The 23,950-nt window shown below is 55.3% G+C and overlaps 1 protein-coding gene across 2 annotated transcripts; it reads right to left on the reverse strand.

Annotated features, from left to right (window-relative positions):
- Positions 1–4,171: 4,171 nt before the first annotated feature.
- Positions 4,172–23,785, reverse strand: fam53c (family with sequence similarity 53 member C). 2 transcript variants are annotated; one of them, XM_088604194.1, is made up of 5 exons: positions 23,682–23,785; positions 17,545–17,788; positions 17,240–17,297; positions 11,050–11,855; positions 4,172–4,652 (listed from the first exon to the last, which is right to left on the reverse strand). In XM_088604194.1, the coding sequence occupies exons 2-5, from the start codon at positions 17,623–17,625 to the stop codon at positions 4,380–4,382; spliced, it is 1,218 nt and encodes a 405-aa protein (XP_088460320.1). In that variant the 5' UTR covers positions 17,626–17,788; positions 23,682–23,785; the 3' UTR covers positions 4,172–4,379. The 2 variants fall into 2 exon arrangements, with proteins under 2 accessions (XP_088460320.1, XP_088460321.1); XM_088604195.1 differs by lacking the exon at positions 23,682–23,785 and adding an exon at positions 18,193–18,304.
- Positions 23,786–23,950: the final 165 nt, after the last annotated feature.

Genomic DNA, 23,950 nt, shown 5'->3' on the forward strand with positions numbered 1-23,950 from the left:
CCCAGCGGGTCACGACGGGCCGCGCTGCAGCTGCAGAGGCGCCTACAGGCCGCTGAGCGGTACTACACCCCGGGTGACAGGAGCGATTGGCGGCCGTCTCCCCGAAACCAGACTGAGTCAAGAGCGGTACGTGTGCGTGTGGGGCTCTCCTCTGTGGCTCTCTGTGCTCCTGTCCTGCCCTTGCTTTCATCCCAAAGAGCTTCACACACAGAAGGGGACCCACTTCATCCCCACTGAAGTGCAGAACCACCTGGGTGACACTGTTCTGCACCTGCAGCCCCACGACACACAGGTCAGGGGAGGACAGAGAAACTGTACAAGACCAGAGTGGGGTTCAGTCCTCCTACAGCTCCACGACACACAGATCAGGGGAGGAGAGAGAAACTGTACAAGACCAGAGTGGGGTTCAGTCCTCCTGCAGCCCCATGACACACAGATCAGGGGAGGAGAGAGAAACTGTACAAGACCAGAGTGGGGTTCAGTCCTCCTGCAGCCCCACGACACACAGATCAGGGGAGGAGAGAGGAACTGCTTCAGAAGCCGAATTAAGGGAGACTTTAGGAAGGTGGGATTGTACAAACTGTTAGTGGCGTTTAGCCAGATCTTTGAAGACTGAGGACTTCAGTTTAACATCTCATCTGAATTACATCTCCCCCTACAGATCAGTGTCCCAGGTCAACATACAGAGCCAATGGACTGGAAAGTGTGCTCCAGAGGAAAGTGCGCCACTTACTGGTCCACCAGCACCACTTCCAATGATCACCTGCTGTCTCTTGCAGGTCTCCCTACCTTGCCAGTACTGACCAGGCTCAGTCCAGCCTCGTGTCCAAGATCTGACAGGGTGGAACTGTCAAATATTACCAGAACTACTGCTGTCAATAGTATCCCTCAACTACAGTACAGTAGTCGTATTGCCCTCCTATCGCAATATTAGATCACAACTCCTAGTGCTGCCATTTGGCCAGTACATCTGCATCACTAAATCACTGGCTCTGCTGAACCTATAGTCCAGTCTAGGGCTGTCGGTCTGTTACAGAGGACTACCAGCACTAAGAATATTAAAATAAATAATATTTACTGTTATCTTTATGAAATTCTGTAGAAGGAAATGGTGCTATGAGTAGCTTCAGAGCTGTAATTTGCAATAATCTGTAGACCTGTCCACCATGCTGTGGGTGTAGGTGTTGTTTGCATGTATAAAACGGCTTTCTGTTAAGTGTGTCCGTCTGTTTGATAGCTGGTGCTAAACGGTTCTATAAGTTTTCATTTCCAACCACATGGAGCTTCTGAAAAGGCTTTGGTTCTTAACTGTGGACTGAGACACACCTGGCTGAGCAAACAAATAAGAGTCCTGCCTCTCACACTAGATCCACAGAGACAGGCGATAGGGGAGAGAGGGGAGAGTGTAGAGGCAGAGAGAGGGGGTTAGAGGCAGAGGGAGAGGTTAGGGACGAAAAGACTTGCAAGTAGTGAAATGTCCACTGGGGGGCGCTGCACTCTTGTTCAGTCACAAACACTCTGAGATTTAAGTATCGGATACTGGTGATCGCTGTCTGACTGCAAGGGACCGCAGAGCTCTACAGCACTGTCTCTGTGAACTGCACTGCACAGAACCCATCTTCTTCTGGAGCTGCTAGCACTGTACCACTGGACTGCTCAGAGCTGGTCTACCACCTTTATACTAGAGAATAGTGCCGTATCACTGTACCACTGGACTGCTCAGAGCTGGTCTACCACCTTTATACTAGAGAATAGTGCCGTATCACTGTACCACTGGACTGCTCAGAGCTGGTCTACCACCTTTATACTAGAGAATAATACTGTACCACTGGACTGCTCAGAGTTAGTCTACCACCTTTATACTAGAGAATAATACTGTACCACTGGACTGCTCAGAGTTAGTCTACCACCTTTATACTAGAGAATAATACTGTACCACTTGACTGCTCAGAGTTAGTCTACCACCTTTATACTAGAGAATAATACTGTACCACTGGACTGCTCAGAGCTGGTCTACCACCTTTATACTAGAGAATAGTGCCGTATCACTGTACCACTGGACTGCTCAGAGCTGGTCTACCACCTTTATACTAGAGAATAGTGCCGTATCACTGTACCACTGGACTGCTCAGAGCTGGTCTACCACCTTTATACTAGAGAATAATACTGTACCACTGGACTGCTCAGAGTTAGTCTACCACCTTTATACTAGAGAATAATACTGTACCACTGGACTGCTCAGAGTTAGTCTACCACCTTTATACTAGAGAATAATACTGTACCACTTGACTGCTCAGAGCTAGTCTACCACCTTTATACTACAGAATAGTGCCGTATCACTGTACCACTGGACTGCTCAGAGCTAGTCTACCACCTTTATACTAGAGAATAGTGCCGTATCACTGTACCACTGGACTGCTCAGAGCTGGTCTACCACCTTTATACTAGAGAATAGTGCCGTATCACTGTACCACTGGACTGCTCAGAGCTGGTCTACCACCTTTATACTAGAGAATAATACTGTACCACTTGACTGCTCAGAGTTAGTCTACCACCTTTATACTAGAGAATAGTGCCGTATCACTGTACCACTGGACTGCTCAGAGTTAGTCTACCACCTTTATACTAGAGAATAATACTGTACCACTGGACTGCTCAGAGCTGGTCTACCACCTTTATACTAGAGAATAATACTGTACCACTGGACTGCTCAGAGCTGGTCTACCACCTTTATACTAGAGAATAATACTGTACCACTGGACTGCTCAGAGCTGGTCTACCACCTTTATACTAGAGAATAATACTGTACCACTGGACTGCTCAGAGCTGGTCTACCACCTTTATACTAGAGAATAATACTGTACCACTGGACTGCTCAGAGCTGGTCTACCACCTTTATACTAGAGAATAATACTGTACCACTGGACTGCTCAGAGCTGGTCTACCACCTTTATACTAGAGAATAGTACTGTACCACTGGACTGCTCAGAGCTGGTCTACCACCTTTATACTAGAGAATAATACTGTACCACTGGACTGCTCAGAGCTGGTCTACCACCTTTATAAGAGAGAATAGTGCTGTACCACTGTACCACTGGACTGATCAGTGGTGGTTACCACCTTTATACCGGGCGCACTGAGGTGAAATGACCCGTTTCGGGCGGGATGACGACGCCATGACCGCGCCAGGCCGCCAGCACACCCGCCTCTCAGAACCCCACTCCGTCCCCCAACCCTCTCAGTCTCCTGCAAAGAGCCAGACCAGTGTCCAGTGTTGGCAAACACGTATGTCACGCCAAGCTGTCTCGTGGGTGGGAATTGCAATGGTGGAAAATGGAAAACGAGCGGGGATTTTCTTCTCGGGATAGCGACTGGCTAAGAAATAATTCCTATTTTAAGAGCACGGACAGTGCCGGATCTCTCCCCAGATCCCCCGCGTTTTCCCTGTCCCCAAAAAAGCCATTCACCACGGACTGCCTTTTTTTTTTCTTGGAAAAGTAATCTCTAATAAACTTTTATTTGTACACAAACTGTGTTAAAGAGCAGAAATTTGCCATCTTGGTAACGTACAATTAAAAAACAACAATAACATTTTCCAAAAGACAGACCGACGTTCCCTCTCAGAAGAGTCCCAACCGGATTCTCGCAAAGAAAAGAAAAAACTTTTGTCTCTTTAACAAACGGTCACTGTACAGAACAATACAGGCTGCGCCCATCGGACCCACTGCGACGTCTTCGCAATGTCGTTCGGAATTCAAAACAGTGCATAAATCATTCCTTTAGTTCCTTCTTTCACTGAAGCGAAGTTAAAAAGAATCCTAATGTACACATTAGAAAGTTGTGTTTTTAAAAAGCTTAAAACGAAATGAAATTGAACTGAAGAAGAAGAAGAAAGCAGCTAGACACGCATCTGGTTGTGTTTAGAAAGAGGAGGGAGGCTGTTTTGTTAAGGCTGGAGCCGATCCAGGCGAGTCTCGCCGGAGAGCAGAAACGGTTCGCTGTTTGGCAGACAGGGGGCGATGGTGAGCTTCCCAATTATTCCTGCGTGTTACAAGAACTGAGAAAAACAACCACCATCTCAGATCACTGCTCTCAAAACAAGGACGCGGAGAGAAAAGGAGGCGGACAGAGAGGCAGAGAGCGGAGCAGAGACACAGCACAGAGACAAGAGCAAGGTCCTGGAATGTATTCAGCCAGAAGGACAGTGTCCAAGGCTACCTGCATCATAATTATTTTATTATTGTTAACGTTAAGAGTAGTATTCTGGTTGTTATAGAAACCCCTGGTCCGCGGGGAGGGTGGCTGTGTTCCTGAGAGCTCTCCCGGGGGTGAGGGGTCAGGGGTCAGGGGTCGCGGAGGCCATGGCGGGTTGATTTCCACTAGTTCTCCTCGATGAGCGTCAAGTCCAGCTCTGTGCAGTCTCTCTCAAACACCCCCTGCTGTTCCTCGCTGTCACTCTTCGAGTCGTCGTCATCCTCCTCCTCCTCCTCCTCGCTCTCACTCAGGGGCCCGATGCTGACTCCAAGCCCCTCAGGAGGGCTGTGTGACCCCAGGAGACACCCCAGACCAGGCTCCTGGCCCAAACACATACCCCCTCCTCTGCAGGCTCCTGAGCCCCAGTCACCACAGCATAGAGGGTCACTGCTGCGCGTCTGAGGAGAGAGGAAGGGCAGGGTCAGTTCACACACGCTGACTTACTGACCGCCTGTACACTCACACCGCACCGAGACACCGATCCTGACCGCCTGTACCCTCACACTGCACTGAGACACCGATCCTGACCGCCTGTACACTCACACTGCACTGAGACACTGATCCTGACCGCCTGTACACTCACACCGCACTGAGACACCGATCCTGACCGCCTGTACCCTCACACTGCACTGAGACACCGATCCTGACCGCCTGTACACTCACACCGCACTGAGACACCGATCCTGACCGCCTGTACCCTCACACTGCACTGAGACACCGATCCTGACCGCCTGTACACTCACACTGCACCGAGACACCGATCCTGACCGCCTGTACACTCACACCGGACCGAGACACTGATCCTGACCGCCTGTACACTCACACCGGACCGAGACACCGATCCTGACCGCCTGTACACTCACATAGTTGCTAATCCTCATTTTCCTAAATCACTTTTCTTTCAAATAAACAAAACAAAATGGGAAAACCTGGACTGGAACTGGCACTGGGAGTGTGACTGACAGCACTGTAAAGCCTGGAGTGGATCAGACTGCTGTGCACTGGGAGTGTGACTGACAGCACTGTAAAGCCTGGAGTGGATCAGGCTGCTGTGCACTGGGAGTGTGACTGACAGCACTGTAAAGCCTGGAGTGGATCAGACTGCTGTGCACTGGGAGTGTGACTGACAGCACTGTAAAGCCTGGAGTGGATCAGGCTGCTGTGCACTGGGAGTGTGACTGACAGCACTGTAAAGCCTGGAGTGGATCAGACTGCTGTGCGCTGGGAGTGTGACTGACAGCACTGTAAAGCCTGGAGTGGATCAGACTGCTGTGCACTGGGCCCGATTGGCTGAATCAGTACTGTTTCATGGGATCTGCGTGAAGGACTATGGGGGTTGGCTTGTCTTACTCAGCTGCTAGCTCCGAACAGTCCCCATGTGCGTGAAGACATCAATGCGAGCAACGGACCACAGGAAGAAGATCCTTCCCTCTTCTCCGTCCCCAAAAAACCGGCCCCTCCCCGCAGCCGGTGACTAAGGCCACCGTCGATCTCGCTGCCGGGCCGAACAAAAGCAGCTTTCAGCACGAGGTTCCAGAGCAGAAACCCCACACGCCGGCAGGCAGGAAGACGGCCTGGGGCCGGGAGTCTGGCAGAGGGGGCTCTGGGCAGGCAGCTGTATGCAAAGCGTATGCAAATAGGCACCGTGCCTTCTCCCGGAGCCGGGTCTGCAGCCAGGACTCCGAGGGGGTGGAGGAGTGTGTGGGGGCCTTCCCCTCTCCGGGCAGCCCCCTGCCAGAACGCTCTGGAGCCTCCTCAAAGGCAGATCGCTGCGGCGGCTGTTGGGTTTCGTTTGATTTTTAAGAATAAGAAGCCGATACAAATATTTACCCTCTATGAGCAAACTGCATCAACTCTTCTGCCAAGGCCCCGCTTATCCCAAGAGCACGCACGCACGCACGCGCACGCACACACACACACACACCCACCCCCGCACACGCGCGCCCACGTGCGTCAGTGCAGAAAGGATGGCGCGCCTTGGCCACTAACAGAGTTACTGCAGGGCACCCAGCACTTGCCCAGACTTCCCTGCAAGAGGAATGTCAGTCCTCCCTGGGACCATCTGCGTCAGGCCCTGCCCCCGTCGGCGCTGGGCTCCTGGCAGGGCGGTGCGCCGTGGGCGAACGCCAAACAGCGATTTACACTTCAATCCGGCAGGCTGGCTGCCTCTGCGCTGTGAAAGGCCGCCTGACGTGACAGCACGGCGGGAGGTGGGGAGGGTTGTGTCAGTCATTTTCCACAGGGCTGGGAAGGCCAAGACCTTTACACAGCGTGAACCCACCCCCCCAAACCCAGCCTCGGGGTCTCAGAGCCGAGGCGTGTCCCCCGTGTGTGGACGATAACACTAGTGTCCGCTGAAGCAACTGGCCATACAGCAGAGAAACCTGAGCCAGAGGACACCACTGGGAGTGAGACTGACAGCACTGTAAAGCCTGGAGTGGATCAGGCTGCTGTGCACTGGGAGTCACACTGACAGCACTGTAAAGCCTGGAGTGGATCAGACTGCTGTACACTGGGAGTGTGACTGACAGCACTGTAAAGCCTGGAGTGGAGCAGGCCGCTGTGCACTGGGAGTGTGACTGACAGCACTGTAAAGCCTGGAGTGGATCAGACTGCTGTGCACTGGGAGTCAGACTGACAGCACTGTAAAGCCTGGAGTGGATCAGACTGCTGTGCACTGGGAGTCAGAGTGACAGCACTGTAAAGTCCGGAGTCCAGGGTAGTGCTGGTCTGTACTGTAGATACTGTCCAGGGCTCAGAGGCCTTGGTCAATTGGAAAATGGAGAATAGAGCTACTGTTAGCAACACAGACAACTGATTTTCTGTTTACCAGATTTCTGTGAGCGAGATGCTTCAATCCAGCTAAATGCAGCGCAATGTACTGTCGCCCCCAACACCACTAAAGCGCCGAGCGGCTGGGTGTGCAAACACTGCGCAACAGGAAAACATCCACTGCAGCCGAAGAGGCAGCCGAGAGGGAGGGCGGAGAAGGGTTAAGGAAACGAGAGCCAGGCTCAGTCTGGAAAGGGAAAGCGCGTTAGTCCTCGTTCGTAGACCAGGCTCATCCGTCCCCAGAGCCGACAAGACGGAGGAGGACAGCGCAGGGGTCTTGGCGGGGGGGGGTCACACAACAGAAAGAGGCCAGCAGCCGGGTACAGGATCCAGCAGGAGCTGCCGAAGGACGATCACGCAGCGGGGGAGCTGCCCGGCGGGAGGAGGAGGAGGAGGAGGAGGGAGCTACTAGCTGTGTACCACAGGGAGGACCAGGAGGGCGGACTTCACAACGCAGGGAGCAACACGAGGACTGACAAGCCGCAGCCTTTCTCAAACTTCAACAACACTAATGCACTGAGCTAATAAGGGGTCAAGGGTGTTGGCTTGCAACGCGTGTCAGGAGCAAGTCACACCCAGCGGACTGTAGACCCAGCTGCGATCAGAAGACCCGATTTGCCCCTCGAGACGGCCGCAGGGGATGTTTTGCGGGGAAGGGAGGGGGGGCCCCCCAGGGCCTGCCATGACGGAGAGAGATGAGCTTTAACCCGAGGTGCCGCCTCATCACCCGTCAATGCGTCATCTGCCAGAACGATCCCCTTTCCCCCTCTGCGGGACGCACACCGGGAGGGGCACCGCGCCGACAGGACGCAGGAGTCCGGATCGCTCGCGCTCTGTGGATCTCCGGGATCCCGAGAGGTGAGCCCTTCTTCCCACAATCCCAGCACAATGGCTCGTGCTCTTTTCCCTGCGACAGCAAGGACACGTTCGTCCTTCGCCCGGCTCGGCCCGGCTCGGTTCAGCCCAGCTCGCTCTCTGGGCCGCGGACAATGCCAGGCAGCCTGCTTGTTAACAGTTTCTCTTTCGGCAACAACGGGCCCAGTGTTGACATCACAGCATCCCCTGCGGGCAGACAGGGGTGCGAACACAAACACGGAAACTGGGTGCCCCCCCCAGAGGAAACGGGGGGGGGGTAAAGGACTTCCAGAGGAGCCCGTGTCACTTCCTGCAAGGCCAGGGGTCCTTCCCCAGACAGTGAAGGAAGTGACACGGGCGGCACCTGCAGAGCAGCAGTGTCTGCAGGCCGACAGTGAAACGGTTAACGCTGTACTGTTGCCGAAGTACAAAGAGCACAGAACGCCTTTCCCACATAAATCTATTCCGCTCCCCTACGCCTCCAACAGAGGAGAGTATATTTAGACAGTAATAACAGGAAACACAGCCTGGCAGATCGCAAAGCTCACTTCCCCCCTCTCTCTGTCTGCCTTAAAAAGAGCTGAGGATAATACCCCATTTCAGACACGCACACCGTCACACTCCCGATCCCCACACACACACGCACCGTCACACTCCCGATCCCCACACACACACGCACCGTCACACTCCCGATCCCCACACACACACGCACCGTCACACCGTCACACTCGCGATCCCCACACACACGCACCGTCACACCGTCACACTCGCGATCCCCACACACACACGCACCGTCACACTCGCGATCCCCACACACACACGCACCGTCACACCCGCGATCCCCACACACACACGCACCGTCACACCGTCACACTCGCGATCCCCACACACACGCACCGTCACACCGTCACACTCGCGATCCCCACACACACACGCACCGTCACACCGTCACACTCGCGATCCCCACACACACACGCACCGTCACACCGTCACACCCGCGATCCCCACACACACGCACCGTCACACCGTCACACTCGCGATCCCCACACACACACGCACCGTCACACCCGCGATCCCCACACACACGCACCGTCACACCGTCACACTCGCGATCCCCACACACACACGCACCGTCACACCCGCGATCCCCACACACACGCACCGTCACACCGTCACACTCGCGATCCCCACACACACGCACCGTCACACCGTCACACTCGCGATCCCCACACACACACGCACCGTCACACCGTCACACTCGCGATCCCCACACACACGCACCGTCACACCGTCACACTCGCGATCCCCACACACACACGCACCGTCACACCGTCACACTCGCGATCCCCACACACACGCACCGTCACACCGTCACACTCGCGATCCCCACACACACGCACCGTCACACTCGCGATCCCCACACACACGCACCGTCACACCGTCACACTCGCGATCCCCACACACACACGCACCGTCACACCGTCACACTCGCTATCCCCACACACACGCACCGTCACACCGTCACACTCGCGATCCCCACACACACACGCACCGTCACACCGTCACACTCGCGATGCCCACACACACGCACCGTCACACCGTCACACTCGCGATCCCCACACACACACACACCGTCACACCGTCACACTCGCGATCCCCACACACACGCACCGTCACACCGTCACACTCGCGATCCCCACACACACACGCACCGTCACACCATCACACTCGCGATCCCCACGCACACACGCACCGTCACACTCGCGATCCCCACACACACACACCGTCACACCCGCGATCCCCACACACACACACTGCCTAATTTAATAATACTGCACACAGAGAGATCTCACAGCATGACCTGTGAAAAACAAGGACACTCTTCAGTGCATTAGTAAACAATTTTAAAACATACTTATGTGTAAGTGGAGTGTGTTATGTAAGAATTTTTCATCTACTTTTAATTTGTCAAAAAATCTCTGATCTGCTTCTTAACACCTGTGAGATTTAAAAAAAAGATGTAAAAAGTCCCTACGATTTCAGATAAGCATTTCATCAGCAGCCACAAAGAACAACTGGCTTCCTCTCCCCTGTAGACACATGCCCTCCTGTTGTCCCCTGGAGGGACCCAAAAAGACACAAGGAGAGACACTAACCACACAAACAACACTATGCCTCCACTGTACCACCCAGACTCCACTGTACCACTCCGACACCTCATACTGACACTGTACCACCCTAACACCACTGTACTCACACTGTACCACCCCAACACCTCATACTGACACTGTACCACCACAACACCACTGTACTCACACTGTACCACCCAGACTCCACTGTACCACTCCGACACCTCATACTGACACTGTACCACCACAACACCACTGTACTCACACTGTACCACCCAGACTCCACTGTACCACTCCGACACCTCATACTGACACTATCACCCCAACACCACTGTACTCACACTGTACCGCCCCAACACCTCATACTGACACTGTACCACCCCAACACCACTGTACTCACACTGTACCACCCCAAAACCTCATACTCACACTGTACCACCCCAGCACCACTGTACTCCCACTGTACCACCCCAATACCTCATACTCACACTGTACCACCCCAACCCCACTGTACTCACCCCAACACATCATATTAACACTGTACCCCAACACCACTGTACTCACACTGTACCACCAACATTCATGACAAACAGGAGAAAGGCTTTCAAAATGCTATGTCAACATCGTCACACCACAGGAATCGTGAAATATGCTTTACAATATTTACAATATTTACAATATTCACACATCAGCACCAGACTTATGCACGAGCATCTGCACCAGGCTTCCGAGGCCGACAAGGCCCAGACCACAGTGCCTTGTTGTGGTGTGCTCCCTTTTGTGGTTAGTGTTGTGTCCTCTGTTCTCTCTCCAGGTTTTCAGCGGAAATGTGGATGGCGCTCTGGACGGGGTGACCAGAGCAGCTGGAAAGGCTCCCAAAGCCAGTACCGCTCACTACAACACACGCGCACGCACGCACGCACGCACCACAAACCGAACCCATGAGCCTCCCCGCCACGCGCTCTCGCCCACCCCTCACCTGCGCCATCTTGCCGAAGTCCAGCCCCGGGCGCGCGCAGTGCGGCCCCTCGGGGTCGTGGCGCCGCTTGATGCCCGGCTTGCGCAGGTGGAGGTCGCAGGGCTGCGACTGGCTGCGGGGCAGCGCGCCGGCCGGGGGCGGGGCGCGCCGCGAGCAGGAGGGGGTGCTGCAGGCCGAGGAGGGCGAGGGGGGCCCGGGGGGCGGCGGCAGGAAGCGGGCGGCGGCCTCCTGGATGTGCACGGGCGAGAGGGAGAAGCGGCGCTGGGAGAGGGGCGGCGGGGGGGCGCAGAAGAGGGGCGAGGAGGAGGAGGACGGCGGGGAGGGGAAGAAGCAGCCCCCCCCGCCTGCCTCTGCCCCCGCCTCCCAGGGGAAGCTCCAGTGCAGGGGGGAGTCCGGGGACAGGGCCAGGCTGAAGAAGGTGGGGCTGCTGGGGGAGGGCAGGGAGGAGCTGGGGGCTCTCTGGGGCCTCTGCGGCCCCTGCAGCGGGCAGGACCCTCCGGCCCCCCCGCCGCTGTGGCACCGCCGCTTGACGGGGGTCCAGATCTTGGAGCCGCTGGGGCGCCAGGGGGCGCGGCAGCGGGACAGGTCCTCAGGCACGGACAGCGAGCGACAGTGGCGCTTGGGGGGCGGCGGGGGGGCAGGGGGCGCGCCGGGACAGGACAGGTCCGTCACCGAGGTGCTGGGGACCAGGAGCTGCTGCGTCGCCTCGCCCCCGCCTACGGGAGGCGCACCGTGGGCCGCGCCAGCCAGGGCCGAGCTGTCCTGCAGACCGGGCCCGGGGGAGCACAGCCTCCAGCAGCTGGTCTCTGCAGAGAGAGAGAGAGACAACGTTGGAACGGGGCAAGAGGAAGAAAAAGGAAGTTGAAGTGATGATTACTGCACTCTAGAGCCCAGCTGCTGTTGTGTAGGAAAAGCAGAGACAGAGCAGACGTGTGGAGAGAAGTGATACAGAAAGGAAAAGAAACCTCAAAATATCCTCCCAGTGTCCCCCAGTCCTCATTCCTCTGCACAGACAGCCAGATCATCAGTGTCCCCCAGTCCTCTCTCCTCTGCACAGACAGCCAGATCACCAGTGTTCCCCAGTCCTCACTCCTCTGCACAGACAGCCAGATCACCAGTGTCCCCCAGTCCTCACTCCTCTGCACACAGCCAGATCACCAGTGTCCCCCAGTCCTCTCTCCTCTGCACAGACAGCCAGATCACCAGTGTTCCCCAGTCCTCACTCCTCTGCACAGACAGCCAGATCACCAGTGTCCCCCAGTCCTCACTCCTCTGCACACAGCCAGATCACCAGTGTCCCCCAGTCCTCTCTCCTCTGCACAGACAGCCAGATAACCAGTGTCCACCCAGTCCTCACTCCTCTGCACAGACTGATCACCAGTATCCCCCCAGTCCTCACTCCTCTGCACAGACTGATCACCAGTGTTCCCCAGTCCTCACTCCTCTGCACAGACAGCCAGATCACCAGTGTCTCCCCAGTCCTCACTCCTCTGCACAGACAGCCAGATCACCAGTGTCCCCCCAGACCCCACTCCTCTGCACAGACTGATCGCCAGTGTCCCCCAGTCCTCAGAGATGCTGTCCTCCTGTTCTCAGTGTTAAACGCTCTTCCCTGTAGTTCCCACTGGAATCCTCCTAGATTATGTTTAGCTGTTCGTTCTGAACAAGTCCTCCAGGTACGAGCGTGTCGGTGTCTTAGGAGAATGTGAGCTCTTGTATCAGGGTCCCCTCAGTCATCTCTCTTCAAGACCAAAGAGATTCACTTCCTTCTGCCTGTCAATGTGGCACACTCCCGTATTCCCCAGAATAGATCTGGTCACTCTGCTCTGGCCTGATTCCAACCCAACACTAACTTTCTTGTATTGTGGTGTTTGAAACGGAGCATAATTTTCTAGATGAGCGCATTGAAAAAAACAACAACATCCCTGGCTTTGAATCCTACATGTTTAAGTATATACCCTAACATTCTGTGTTTTGTTGCTTCCTCGGTGTCCATGAAAAGGATTTGTCAGTTCAGACATGCATGAACACGTGTGGCATTTTCCATCTTGTCCTGGCCCAGGCAGAGGGCAACAAAGGGTTAAGTCCTTCGCTCTAGAAATGCAGGAGTTCCTTATGCACATGCCTTTCTGGCCAGACAGACGTTACCAACTAAAAAGAATATAAAAGTGGTCTTCCAGGACTCCCTGATGAGCCTGTTTTACCCATACTGTAGAAGGACGAGTAGCTTACATCCCAAATACGAGCTGGGCCACACCCCAGAGCAAGAGGAGGACAGAGCTGTCTGAATGGAGCACCAGAAAGCAAGAGCGCCACTGATCACCGATAGTCCCCCAGGACACAGCTGGCCAGCCATCACTAGCCACAGGAGAGAGCCTGACAGTCACACAGCAGGAGCCCAGGGCCTGGTGCAGGAGAGAGTCTCACAGTCACACAGCAGGAGCCCAGGGCCTGGTGCAGGAGAGAGTCTCACAGTCACACAGCAGGAGCCCAGGGCCTGGTACAGGAGAGAGTCTCACAGTCACACAGCAGGAGCCCAGGGCCTGGTGCAGGAGAGAGTCTCACAGTCACACAGCGGGAGCCCAGGGCCTGGTGCAGGAGAGAGTCTCACAGTCACACAGCGGGAGCCCAGGGCCTGGTGCAGGAGAGAGTCTCACAGTCACACAGCAGGAGCCCAGGGCCTGGTGCAGGAGAGAGTCTCACAGTCACACAGCAGGAGCCCAGGGCCTGGTGCAGGAGAGAGTCTCACAGTCACACAGCAGGAGCCCAGGGCCTGGTGCAGGAGAGAGTCTCACAGTCACACAGCGGGAGCCCAGGGCCTGGTGCAGGAGAGAGTCTCACAGTCACACAGCAGGAGCCCAGGGCCTGGTGCAGGAGAGAGTCACAGTCACACAGCAGGAGCCCAGGGCCTGGTGCAGGAGAGAGTCACAGTCACACAGCAGGAGCCCAGGGCCTGGTGCAGGAGAGAGTCACAGTCACACAGCAGGAGCCCAGGGCCTGGTGCAGGAGAGAGTCTCACAGTCACACAGCAGGAGCCCAGGGCCTGGTGCAGGAGAGAGTCTCACAGTCACACAGCAGGAGCCCAGGGCCTGGTGCAGGAGAGAGTCACAGTCACACAGCAGGAGCCCAGGGCCTGGTGAAGGAGAGAGTCTCACAGTCACACAGCAGGAGCCCAGGGCCTGGTGCAGGAGAGAGTCTCACAGTCACACAGCAGGAGCCCAGGGCCTGGTGCAGGAGAGAGTCTCACAGTCACACAGCAGGAGCCCAGGGCCTGGTGCAGGAGAGAGTCTCACAGTCACACAGCAGGAGCCCAGGGCCTGGTGCAGGAGAGAGTCTCACAGTCACACAGCAGGAGCCCAGGGCCTGGTGCAGGAGAGAGTCTCACAGTCACACAGCGGGAGCCCAGGGCCTGGTGCAGGAGAGAGTCTCACAGTCACACAGCGGGAGCCCAGGGCCTGGTGCAGGAGAGAGTCTCACAGTCACACAGCAGGAGCCCAGGGCCTGGTGCAGGAGAGAGTCAAAGTCACACAGCAGGAGCCCAGGGCCTGGTGCAGGAGAGAGTCACAGTCACACAGCAGGAGCCCAGGGCCTGGTGCAGGAGAGAGTCACAGTCACACAGCAGGAGCCCAGGGCCTGGTGCAGGAGAGAGTCTCACAGTCACACAGCAGGAGCCCAGGGCCTGGTGCAGGAGAGAGTCTCACAGTCACACAGCAGGAGCCCAGGGCCTGGTGCAGGAGAGAGTCACAGTCACACAGCAGGAGCCCAGGGCCTGGTGAAGGAGAGAGTCACAGTCACACAGCAGGAGCCCAGGGCCTGGTGCAGGAGAGAGTCTCACAGTCACACAGCAGGAGCCCAGGGCCTGGTGCAGGAGAGAGTCTCACAGTCACACAGCAGGAGCCCAGGGCCTGGTGCAGGAGAGTCCCACAGTCACACAGGTGTTTGAGTAAACTAATTTTTTCCCAAAGTATGCCAGTAGCTACATTAGTAATTAACTTTTTAAGCTCCCCCCCCCCCCCCAAGTTCTTGTCAGTTTTCAAAAATAACCACTTTCGCTGTTGGGGTATGGGACTTGGCTTGGGAGAAGTGACTTTCCCCATCACTGCAGGAGCGCCAGGGCACAGACACTCATGGCGTCTTTATTTAACTGGAGCACCTTGGCTCTCGCAGAGTTTGCACTTCTTACGGTAAAGACACAAAACAAAAACACGCCGGCAGCGTCACCCCGCCGCGAGACCGCGGCGTGGGCGTCCCGTCTCGGCCCCGCGCGGGGCTCTGCTCTTTCGGTTTCGCTCACCGCGGCCTCGGCTCCCTGCACCCCAGGCCTCGCTGAGCTCGGCGCCCGGGAGGCAGCCCAGAGGTGACATTTACACCTCTGAAAGGTGATCGGCAGCGCGGGCCGGGGCGCAGACACTGCTGACGTCCTCTCGCCATCTGGCAAGCTCGCCTGCCCACAGCTCCCGCGGTGCAAGAAGAAAACGGGTCAGATATAAACCCCAGAGGGCTGGCGGCGAACACGAGCGCTATCCTTCTCACCACCCGAAACACAAGAACTGCTGACTCCGAGACTCGGGTATCGCGCCATCACGCTCTTCCTTCCCAGGGCCGCAAGATAAAAAAAAACGACTTCAGAAACGACTACGGCAAAACGGCGCTGTCAGCAAGCACGCTCCTGTGCAACGCCACGCTCACGCCCGCCGAGAGCACCGAGCTGGGTCGCACGTCTGCCCAGGGCAGAGACACGCAAAAGTTCAATGTAAAGGTCACGGATGAGTACAGGAGGCTGTTTGGTAGCTAATTGATCGCAGGATGTCGGCCAGCTGTTTCTTGAAAAGAAGCCGGAGTACCGGTTTCAACAACAATAGCTGGGCAGCTTGCTCCACACTCCCACCACCCTTTGTGTGGAGAGAGCCTCTTGTCCCGACAGTAGGAACTCTGCCAGCTGTTTCTTGAACAGAAGCCAGGGTATGGGTTCCAACAACAATCTTCCTCTGGCTCCCAAGTCCGAGCTCTTCATTCTGAAGAAGAGGCTGCTGTGCAGTTCAGCACGCTGCAGGACCAGGACTCCCCACCTGAGGTGAAGAGGAGGAGCTCTTTCCAAGCTGCCTGCTGCCATACAGCACTGCCTGTCGCTTCCCAGCACAGTGTGGCCGGTGTTGTTCAGATACTTCAGCTCTCTCTGGCTCACAATGCTGAGGAGGGAGGTACCGCTGCAGCAGAGCCAGGGTGTCTCCAGCAGGGGTCCCCAGTCCTGGAGGGTCGGGGTGTCTGCAGCAGGGGTCCCCAGTCCTGGAGGGTCGGGGTGTCTGCAGCAGGGGTCCCCAGTCCTGGAGGGTCAGTGTGTCTGCAGGAGGGGGTCCCCAGTCCTGGAGGGTCGGGGTGTCTGCAGGAGGGGGTCCCCAGTCCTGGAGGGTCGGGGTGTCTGCAGGAGGGGGTCCCCAGTCCTGGTCCAGGAGCATCAGTGTGTCTGCAGGAGGGGTCCCCCAGTCCTGGTCCTGGAGCATCAGTGTGTCTGCAGCAGGGGTCCCCAGTCCTGGAGGGTCAGGGTGTGCAGCAGGGGTCCCCAGTCCTGGTCCTGTAGGGTCAGGGTGTCTGCAGGAGGGGTCCCCCAGTCCTGGTCCTGGAGGATCAGTGTGTCTACAGCAGGGGTCCCCAGTCCTAGAGGGTCAGGGTGTGCAGCAGGGGTTCCCAGTCCTGGTCCTGTAGGGTCAGGGTGTCTGCAGGAGGGGTCCCCCAGTCCTGGTCCTGGAGCGTCAGTGTGCCTGCAGGAGGGGTCCCCCAGTCCTGGTGGGTCAGGGTGTCTGCAGCAGGGGTCCCCAGTCCTGGAGGGTCAGTGTGTTTGCAGCAGGGGTCCCCAGTCCTGGTCCCAGTCCCCACCCTGGCTGCCTCTGAGGACACCAGATACCAAGGACACAATTACGATGTCTGGACCCTGCACCCTGAAAGCCCTAGGGATCCTTCAAAAGCCCACATCCTTCAAAAGCTAACGGCGAAAATAAGGAGCTCCCCCAATATCAGCTGGAAATCCAGAAACGTCGGAATGGATTTTTTCAAAGGGGGAGGAGAAAAAAGGAGCTGAGTGTCGTCCTGTCTAACCGTCAGCACCCAGAGTCGAACCCGAATGTGTGGTAGGGGGCTATTACACTGTCAAACCCAGGACAAAGAGGGATGCGGTTACCAAGGTGACCCCTACCTGGCGTCAATCCATAGGTGGTCCAGCAGCCTGCGTGGCCAGGGGGCTCAGGCACTGACTGAAACACACAGACACAGGCAGTCAGCCCACAGATCACAGCTCAGGACCCGAGTGCTCCCCAGCACGGCCGTACAGCTGAAACAGAGATACAGGTCTCCGCGGGATCAGACCACACATATCTGAGCGACATCAGGGCCATCGGGCTGCACTTTCACACAGGGGGACAGCGGAACAGAAGAGGTCCGGAGACCCGGACCCACACATGACGGAACGGACACAGACGGGACAGCAGTGGGCTCCCTCACCAGGTTGAGGGTGAAGGCTCTGTGGTAGGTGTGGTCGTCCAGACTCTGTTTCTGCAGCTGTTTGGTGATGAGGGTCACCATGGCGACGGGCGGCGGGGTGGGGGGGAGGCGGGGGAAGCGTTGGTCGGTCCGTGCGTGCGTGCGTTGGCGAGCGTGGCGCTGGCTCCGCCCCTCTGGGCCGGGCTGCCCAGCCCGCGACTCACTGAGACTCCATGATTGACACCAGGAGCGCCATCTCTACAGCCTGAGAGAGACAGAGAGACAGGGTCAGGGGTCACCCCCATCACTGACACCGAGAGCACCGTCAGGCGCTGGGCTTTCTCCTTCAGATTAGAATGAGGCTCTCTGATATCAATGCTGCCACAAACATCTGGCTGAGGACATATGAAAGTTTAATACAACCTATATAGCAGCTACATCTACTCAAGGGTCCACTCACAGGCCAGGATTACACTAAATGGGACAAAGACCCCCCCTAAAAGATCCCATGGAAGACCTGCACACAGAGTTCTGTAAAAACATTCTCCATGTACAGAGAAAAACACCTAACTATGTGTGCACGGCTTTATTAGGCCAATATCCATTACTAATCAGCATACAGAATAGAGCTATAAAATAAAATACTTATTACACTTGAAACACACTGACCAGAGCTCCTACCACCACAGGGTCCTGCTGAGCCAAGAGCTGAGCCCAGAGAAGAGCCCCCTCAGGCAGCTGGTCCTGAAGCTCACTGACACCAACCAACCTCAGGACAGCACAGCTAGAACATCATGGATCAAAATAAACCAAACAACACTACCTCATCCACTGGGACACACACACAAACACAACATAAACTGGACCCTAAGAAGACAATACACTCTAGCTGAGTATCTGACCAGGATAAGAAACAGGAAAGAGATACAGACCCTGTGAAGTACAGGCTCAGTGACCATAGCCTGGACATAGAAACCGGACACAGACAGACCTGACTATCCAGAGAGGACAGGCTCAGTGACCACAGCCTGGACATAAAAACTGGACACAGACAGACCTGAGTGTCCAAAGAGGACAGGCTCAGTGACCATAGCCTGGGCATAGAAACTGTGTGACACAGACAGACCTGACTGTCCAGAGAGGACAGGCTGTGTTCTCACTGCCAGCAGGGAGCAGCAGGGACAGAGATACACTTTCTGCTGCACTGTGAGAAATACTCTGGGATTAGACAAGCATTCTCCCTTAAAATAACAATTCTAATACCACAATTCCCACACCTGTTAGAATCAGCTTCCGATCCCACTGGGAGAGGAAACTCAATAGAGATCCAACCCAGTGTGTGTGATCTCCTGTCACAGCCTGAGGACAGACAGTGAGCCCGTCTCTCAATAACGTTGTATGTGATGTCTGAAAACGTCGTATAATATGTTTGCACTATAAATATTGTCTTATTTGTATCATCTTCGACAATTAATCAGTCCTGGCAATAAAGCTCTTTGAATTTGAATCTGAGAGGGTCAGGGCAAAGCACCTGACAAAGCGCTGAGGGGACAGCGAGTCTGTGGCACGTGCACATGTCTGCCCTCCATAGCACAGACCTTAAATTCAAGGTGGTTTGATCACCTTAATAGCTCTTGCGAAATGTACACACTTGTATAATCCAGAAAAATGCATATGGACTTCGAGTGAAATTAAAGATACAAAAATGTTATCTTACAGTAAAGTAAGAGGTTTAAAGACCCATCCTTGCAGCAGGTAAAACTTGTAAAACTTGTAGTGAATCCGACTGCTAAGACACAGGGAACCAGAAGGACTGCCCAGGAGCCTGGTTCAAGCATGAGGCTGATGATTATCTATAGCAACACCGGGCTCAGCTTCCTTCTCTCTTGAAAACAGGTTCATGATTGACAGCTGGATCCCCAAGGAAGACAAGCACAGCAGCTCTCGTTATCTGGGCACCTCCAGCTCCATGGGAGCACAGACACGAGCACGGAGACCGACTCCCGAGCCCGTACCGACAGTCTGCTCGCCAGGCTGCGTGCACACGTTTACGCAAAACACACACCCAGCAAGACAGCCAGCTGCCTGGAGATAAGGCAACTGCCACCACTTCCACCCTCAGGGGTAAGGAAGGTGAAAGGCAGAGGTCAGAGGGCGATGAGGGCTAGGAGGGGCTGGGGTTCTGGAGATCTCCGTTTAGCAGCAAGATGGAAGGAGGAAGAATTCCACTCATCGACATGTAATTAAACTGCAGCTCCACTCACGCCCCCATACTCTAGCCCTGAGCTAGATTTTTGTGGGTGTATTTACTTCATAGAAACCACAGAATCTCAGTGCACAGCCGTTTGATCCACTACAGTGTGACTCCCAGTGCACAGCAGTCTGATCCACTCCAGGCTTTACAGTGCTGTCAGTCACACTCCCAGTGCACAGCAGTCTGATCCACTCCAGGCTTTACAGTGCTGTCAGTCACACTCCCAGTGCACAGCAGTCTGGTCCCCTCCTGGCTTTACAGTGCTGTCAGTCACACTCCCAGTGCACAGCAGTCTGATCAACTCCAGGCTTTACGGTGCTGTCAGTCACACTCCCAGTGCACAGCAGTCTGATCCACTCCTGGCTTTACAGTGCTGTCAGTCACACTCCCAGTGCACAGCAGTCTGATCCACTCCAGGCTTTACAGTGCTGTCAGTCACACTCCCAGTGCACAGCAGTCTGATCCACTCCTGGCTTTACAGTGCTGTCAGTCACACTCCCAGTGCACAGCAGCCTGATCCACTCCAGGCTTTACAGTGCTGTCAGTCACACTCCCAGTGCACAGCAATCTGATCCACTCCAGGCTTTACAGTGCTGTCAGTCTGACTCCCAGTGCACAGCAGTCTGATCCACTCCAGGCTTTACAGTGCTGTCAGTCACACTCCCAGTGCACAGCAGTCTGATCCACTCCAGGCTTTACAGTGCTGTCAGTCACACTCCCAGTGCACAGCAGCCTGATCCACTCCAGGCTTTACAGTGCTGTCAGTCACACTCCCAGTGCACAGCAATCTGATCCACTCCAGGCTTTATCAGCTACACAGTTCTGGTACAGAAGCAACACCAGCTGCTGGAGATATCAAGCTCTGAAACTTCTGTAACTCCATCATTGATATTCACAGAAGTCCTGCAGCTGCTGAAACTGGAGTGGATCAGGCTGCTGTACACCGGGGGCCAAATCACTTTCTTCATAACTAAAAACAAGCCCCAGCAGCCTCCTCCGACCTCTCTCATTGCCCCTCCCTTCCTGCTTCTAAGATATTTCAGGTTATTTCCCCGCGATTAAAATAGAACACAGAATAAGTCTTATTTCTCAATTCAACCACCACATTACGCCTCTTATCCAACCACACATAATTCAGAAAATGACTTCACGGGCCTGCGCCGCACGTTCCTTCAGAAACACTGGTCCTCTGCTTTCACCCCTCCCCCCCTCCTCTCTTCTCGTCCTCCTCTCTTCTCCTCCGTTTCCTCTCACCCCTCTCTCCTCCTTGAGCCCAGGAGTGGAAGTGTGCCGATTATTCACTTCCCTCCCCCTTCCTTCTCCACACTCCCTCCCTCCCTCCCTCTCCCTCGATCCCAGATCCCCGCTCCCAGCCCGCGGTCCGTGTTGAAGAGAGAGCCGTGTGAAACCCCCCCGGCCGCGAGACACCGCGGGAACCAAACGCAGCTCCGCTGGGGACTTCAGCGCGGGGAAACGCAGACGGAAAACCTAGGCGATCCCTAGGAATCGGCCATCCCTGGACAAGCCCAGACATCCTGGCAGCTGACTTCACCACATCCCAGAGGGAGAGAGAGAGTAGCTTCCTGCCCTGTCTAGTCAACCCACTGATCGGAATCTTAACGAGTTCGCGGGGGGCAGGGAAATCGCCAGCCTCGCGCACGAACTCAGGAGCATCTGCCCTCTGCCATCAACTCACCCTGCCCCGGAAGCAGAAGGCCAAATTAAATCAGCCGAACCACACTTGGCGTCTCTGTCCATCTCCCGCGTCCACAGAGGGGGACGGCGGCCCCTGCCCAGGCTCCCTAGCCAGGCTGACGGATGAGAGAGGGACTGGACTCGGACCCCCCCGGCGTGAACAGGGTATCGGCCTGCGGCCATGCCAGCGGATACTCTGGCAACAGCAGCCAAAACAGGGCAAGAGAGATGACAGAGGGAGGCCTGGTGCTCCAGCAGCACCAGTGTGGTCCTGTAGAGAGGCTCCACAGAGGCAGGTCTGGGGGTCCGCAGCCACCCCTTCTCACACACCCGCGCAGCTCCAGAACCCCAGACCCCCCTCGTCAGGCACCAGCACAGCCATGGAGGACGACCCTCCTACAATAGAGCTAGCCCCTTCCTCTGTCCCAGTGCGGGTTCGCTGCAGGCACAGCAGAACAAAGCACGAACTTTGCAATGAGCGCCTATAAACCTGCTCACCGACAGCATATCACCTGCATCTGACCGTTCAAAACCAGACCATATTCAAAAAATAAAAAAAATCAAAACTTTTGTGGTCACATGAAATGTTCATCAGTCTCATTCCCAGTGCACAGCAGTCTGATCCACTCCAGGCTTTACAGTGCTGTCAGTCACACTCCCAGTGCACAGCAGTCTGATCCACTCCAGGCTTTACAGTGCTGTCAGTCACACTCCCAGTGCACAGCAGTCTGATCCACTCCAGGCTTTACAGTGCTGTCAGTCACACTCCCAGTGCACAGCAGTCTGATTCACTCCAGGCTTTACAGTGCTGTCAGTCACACTCCCAGTGCACAGCAGTCTGATTCACTCCAGGCTTTACAGTGCTGTCAGTCACGCTCCCAGTGCACAGCAGTCCGATCCGCTCCAGGCTTTAGCAGTTGTATATACTTTGTTGCAGTTTAATTTCGGATCAGAATTTTCTGATCTAATCAGCTAAAAACCAGCTTGGTTCTTCCAAGTCAATGGTGACATATGCTTCTGCACACATGGAATCACAATGTAATACAGGACCCTTGGATAAAGCCCACGTTCGGCGCTGGACAAGATAAAAAGAAGTGAACACAGAGCTGTCCCGGAAGAGCCCGAGTTTCCAGAGGACTTGATTTATGACACTTATGTAAATCTTCACATGGCCGGTTTGGCATCTTGGGGGATTAAAAGAAAAGCAGCAGCAGGGACAGAAATCCAACTTTCTGGCAACTTTGGCGGCTCGCTATTATTTTTCGGCTCGGTTTCACAGAGTCCACAGATGAGATCGGGGGGGGAACCACGCGTGTCAAGAGCTGACCACTCGGGCTCTGGAAAAGGCCGGCGGTTCTCGGGTTTTTTTTTTTTTGGGGGGGGGGGGGTCATTTTAACTCAGGAGAAGAGTGGAGCCGCCACGCCAGGCACACAGACACGCACCCGAGTGCGGACCGCCCGGCAGAAACGGCTCCGGCCCGTTGCCTTAGTAACGAGCCAGGGAGCGGAGGACCGGGGTGAGCGAGCCCGCCCGCACACAGAGCTGGCGACGAGTCCGTTTGTGCCTTAATGTCATTAAACGTCATGACCCATCCGCTCGACCAGCCCCACGCGAATAAACACGCGACAGACACGCACGGTAAAACCTCCCCGGCAGCCACCACAACAAGAGACAAATCGCTACAGCGGCTGATCAATAACTTACTATTTATAGGCGAGCGCCGTCTCCTGCTTGTTTTCCATTTTTACTCCTACGGTGTTAGAAACCAGTGATGTGGCTGGCGAACACACAGAGGAGGGAAAGAGCCTTCGCTCGCTATAGGTGGGTCAATTTAAATACAACATTTAAAAAAAACAAACTGCGATAACGTGCCTGACTCGTACAGAAACGGCCATCATCACGCCTCCATACTGCGCGATAAAACGAGAAGTAACGTGAAACGCCTATCCCCTTTTTTTTTTTAGAAAAAACACCCCTGGAATGAAAAACAGGATTTATGATGCATCTGTAATTGATCTCCAGCAACTCTACCAGGTACGCGTGCCGAAGGGAAACACACACATCGGGAATTGAGAAACGAGCAATATTATTTAGCGTTTTCAGGAACGGGTTTTCGTCACGACCCGTGGTATCTATCAAAGAGAAACCCCCTCAGCCTGTGGCAGCCCATCGCGACTGAGCGCTCGCCGGAGATAATGTCCGCATTACCTGCCCGAAGGATCTCCTTAGCAACCGAGAGCAGCACGGAGCAACCAGAGGCCTCGCGCTGGGAATAAATACCGCGGGAGGTACCACCGTGGAGAACGAGGGGGGGGAGGCGGTTCTTTCTCAACGTGCCGAGAAACGAAATCGGGGCTCCACACGGACAACCGAATCCGTACATGGGCCTCCACGTCAACAGGATGGCGTTACCATTTTCGTATTGAGTATTTTTATACCCGCTTTTGCCCAGAATTGTAGTATACTGTTCCCCTTGA

This window comes from Lepisosteus platostomus, chromosome 13 (genome assembly GCF_059453375.1).
Source record: "Lepisosteus platostomus isolate fLepPlt1 chromosome 13, fLepPlt1.hap1, whole genome shotgun sequence".
Taxonomy (NCBI): domain Eukaryota; kingdom Metazoa; phylum Chordata; class Actinopteri; order Semionotiformes; family Lepisosteidae; genus Lepisosteus; species Lepisosteus platostomus.

Excerpts from the sequence above, each read along its gene's own strand:
- fam53c (XM_088604194.1), bottom strand. The coding sequence starts at position 17,625 with ATGGTGACCCTCATCACCAAACAGCTGCAGAAACAGAGTCTGGACGAC. Across the intron at positions 11,856-17,239 it reads CACCTATGGATTGACGCCAG|AGACCAGCTGCTGGAGGCTG; the intron begins GTAGGGGTCACC and ends CTCTCTCTGCAG. Across the intron at positions 4,653-11,049 it reads ACTTCGGCAAGATGGCGCAG|ACGCGCAGCAGTGACCCTCT; the intron begins GTGAGGGGTGGG and ends CTCTCTCCTCAG.